The sequence below is a fragment of the Pyrus communis genome, chromosome 1 (assembly GCF_041283825.1).
Source record: "Pyrus communis isolate YQ-2024b chromosome 1, ASM4128382v1, whole genome shotgun sequence".
Classification (NCBI taxonomy): Eukaryota; Viridiplantae; Streptophyta; class Magnoliopsida; order Rosales; family Rosaceae; genus Pyrus; species Pyrus communis.
Window position 1 is genome coordinate 17,130,326 of NC_142565.1, and position 3,849 is coordinate 17,134,174.

General features: G+C 37.2%; 1 protein-coding gene across 2 annotated transcripts; it reads right to left on the reverse strand.

The window, feature by feature from the left end:
- Window positions 1–332: 332 nt before the first annotated feature.
- Window positions 333–3,024, reverse strand: LOC137720711 (uncharacterized). Of its 2 annotated transcripts, none has more exons than XM_088699319.1 (3): window positions 2,814–3,024; window positions 1,793–2,037; window positions 333–585 (listed from the first exon to the last, which is right to left on the reverse strand). In XM_088699319.1, exons 2-3 carry the CDS (start codon window positions 2,027–2,029, stop codon window positions 538–540), a joined length of 285 nt encoding a protein of 94 aa, XP_088555445.1. In that variant the 5' UTR covers window positions 2,030–2,037; window positions 2,814–3,024; the 3' UTR covers window positions 333–537. The 2 variants fall into 2 exon arrangements, with proteins under 2 accessions (XP_088555445.1, XP_068315919.1); XM_068459818.2 differs by having other exon boundaries at window positions 1,793–2,023; window positions 2,814–3,021.
- Window positions 3,025–3,849: the final 825 nt, after the last annotated feature.

A 3,849-nucleotide genomic window follows, 5' to 3' on the forward strand; every position in this document is an offset into this window, starting at 1 on the left:
ATATAAGTCGTGTGATTGTAATTTGTAATGTCAAAACTGATGATGGTTTCCTTTAGGACCCCCTTTGTAAAGCTGGCCTTCTTCCACTATCAAATTATTACATTAGACATAAACACGAAAAATGCAAGTCAATCTGTTAATATTAAATCGTTTTCAAGATTCTCTAAACCCTAAAATTTTACAGAAGATTAGTAGAGCAGTAAAAGCATCAAAGAAAGAAATCTCGCATCTTTTTACCAAAAAAAAAAAAAAAGCAATCTCACATCGGAAGCGCAAGGTTGCTTAGAGGCCAAGGCAGCATTACGACATTGTACATGCCGCGAGCGGAAACATGAGCAAAGCAATATCAGATAAATACCAATCACCGAATCCGATAATACATCATAAGCATCGTCGTTATCGTCCTATTTCGTCAAATGAAGCGTGTAAGTGAGGGTAAGAAAAAGAACCGAATACTACTTATCAAGTACAAACCAATGAAAGACGTCACAAGGCTTGGGAGCAGCAGTAGAGGTGATCCCCCGGGCACAGACATTATCAGGCCTTCACACAACAGTTGAAGTAGCTGAAAATACTCCGTCGAGCCTGTTCAGAGAAGAAAACAAATATAAAAACACGACCACGGAACAAAAACAAATGAAAGACTGAATTTGTGAACAATAACCAGGACCAAAATTTGTAATCCCATCCCCATCTATGATATATCCCTCTAAAAAGAAAGTTTCAAATCCAAATACCATAAGTGAAAAGGGCACTTGAGCATCAAGTAGCTGAGTCAAATCCTTTCCTTTCACCATCACTACTTTAGTACTTACTAGGGCCCGACTTATAAAAGTTGGATCCACAATAATTATTTACACACTAATTTGATTACTCTACCTTTTCTTTATTTTTTTTGAACATACGATATTATCTGCATTAAAAGAGAGAGAGCGTAAGCTTAGCCTTATAATAGGTTAGCAATAATGTGGTTCAAATTCGCCTATGGCGAGAATCAAACCTGAGACCTCTCACTTATAAATGAAGATGAATACCACTAAACCGTAGTACAAGATGACACATATTTTCTTTGTTTAGATATGATCAGGTACGATATTCGTGCTATAATAATTCATATGGCCCAAAACAGCTGGTGCATGTGCACCACTTAGACTTGAGTGTAAATATCTCCCCTTGGATCACTCATTCAATTCTTTTTCCAACACACAGAATAATGAGCTGTTATTTTAATATGTTAGAGGTAGAGCATCTCATGCATGTGCAACCACGTTTATGATCGAATGTGTGTAACCTTAATACATTTACTAACAACATTCTAAATTATCTATATTAATGGGATTATCCTAGCAATTTTATGTATATTAAAAACGATTTGTGGATTGCTTGGGTGGTCAGAGCTTTTCTTTTCAACTCACTGCATTCGGAGTTCAAATCATATCCCCTGCTTATAATAAAAACCAAATGAAATAAAAGCTTTACCCTTATGACTTGTCAAAGATCATGTGACAGTGCGACCGTCAAACACAAAATAATTTTTTGTATTTTTCATTTCTATCTGCTCATAATTCATAACTGCACCAACTCCTCCTACTGCTATTTGTATATTCAATAATTGCATGTTTAATGCGAGTGGCCCTTTAACACCCTGATATGACGGTGTGAGTTAGAATTTCGTCGATGACTAATCTAACAAAATTTATCGTTTGACAAAAAAATAATAATTGCATGTTTAATACCAAACAAAAATAAATAAAATAAAATTGAAAGAAAGGGAAAGGGAAAGGAAGCATACAGTTGGAGAGTGGGGGGTCCGATGGTAATGGGGTTCATTGTGAACAGCACCCACTTTAGCAGCGTTTGAGGCAATGAGCTCCTCTTCATTTCCAAGACTGGCTCTCGAAACATCTCTCTTGTTTTGCTTCCTCATTTCCCTTATTTTTGAGAAATCAAGAGAATAGTCTGGCACTTGCCCCTTCTGATCCCAGTCCCCGAATTGTGGCACTGATAACCATGGTGCATTTTTCTGCATTCAATAAACTAACCAACTAGTTACTGTTGGACGAGTTTAAATTTTAAGATTTGAGTAGCAAATAGATTGGATCAAACTCATCAAACGATAACTAATGTGGCGGTGGTAATGCTCATCGCCCACTCGTAGGCAAGACCAAAAGTGGCTTGAAGAGCCATAAATTAAAGGCTGTGTGGGTTGAGGGAAACATGATATAAAGATTGAATCACACCCAGGTGAAAAATTAGCCATTTATTGAAGTGAATAACGAGAAAGAGTTGGGGAAGACCAAGCCAACGGACAACGGACTATATAAGATTTTGGTTAATGTGATAAATTTGACTCTTTCTAAGCATGAAACCTCAAAACCAATTCAACTCCCAAGTTTTCTTTACCAGAATTAAGGACAAGGAAAATGGTCCGATAACTACTTAATTAATTAACTAAAACCATATTCATAGATCTCATTAATTTTCTCAGCAATTTCAAGCTAATCAACAAATTAAACAAATTTCAAAACAACCCCCAATCCCCTGGCAACAAAAAATCAAAGCCCAAAAACGTTTATGCTCTGTTTGGCTACCCAGAAAACGCAGGAAAACAGAACATACTATGTTTCTGAATCCACAGCAGAGCTATTTACACAAGTCAAGAAAATTGGCCACTTGGGTTTTTCTCAGTTTCTCCTGCAAGAAAAACGAACCTAAACATGCACACACCCGAACAATCCTTTACTTCTTCCCACAGTTTATAATTTTCCCAGAAACCAAACAACGAATAGAGAAAAAGAGAAGAAGAGAAACACCTCCTTACGATCCTCCATGAGATAAAGACTCGTCTCAGATCCTCACAGAAACTTGTCCACCTTTATAATTTTCAAGATATGTAAAATAATACAACGGAAAATAATTAAAAATAAAATAGAAAACCAAGAAAAGTTGAGAGCTTTGGTGAGAGGGAAAGCAGAGGAGAGCGGACTGTGCGTGTTTGTTATGCGTATCAAACCTTTAACAGTACCAAGACAACACGGCAGACAAATCAGACATGCTGTATATGCGTTTACGACACTAGCCCTATTCTCGTCGGTCATTTACATAAAGGCCGCTTTCGTGACGATCTACGTCTTTCGGTCTATCCTTTTACTTGTCCGCCTTTGCTTTGGAAGTTTTGTCTCTGACATCATCTCTAATAATGGGCTAAATGCTAAATTACCTCTGAAATTTTCCCTCTAAACAATCTTCAACCCATGTTAAAATATTGGGCTAAATGCCAAATGTTAAAGCTGGGCCAAATACCCCCCAAAATCCCCCCCGGTGCGACTGGACTCGTTGGCAATTGGGCCAGTCTCGGCTTGGTCAAGCTCCAACGCGCCCCACACAGTGCGCTTGCAAACCTTTCACGACAGGGGTGGGCCCCGCTGTCAGCCGTTTGTCAGCCACCCAAAAATCCCAACGGCTATAATTTGAATCCAAGGGCTTGGTTTAACGGTCCAGATTTAAATTTAATTTTTTTTAAATATGTTATTTTAAAATACATTGAATCCAACGGCTGAAATCGAATATAATCAAATCCAACGGTAAAAAAAAAAACGATCTAATGGCCCAAATTTAAATCCAACAGTTAAAATAATTTAAAAAAAATAATTTAACTCAAAATTTACCCAAAAACTCTATAAATACCTATGTATTTGTTCAAACATCGACACAAAACTCAAATTTCTCCTACAATTCTTTCGATTTATCTTTCTACCATTTCTTTCCATTTCCAAATTGTTCAACATGGCAAGAGAGCATATTAGAGGTCGTAATTGGACCTGTGAGGAAGATGTTGCTTTATGCTTG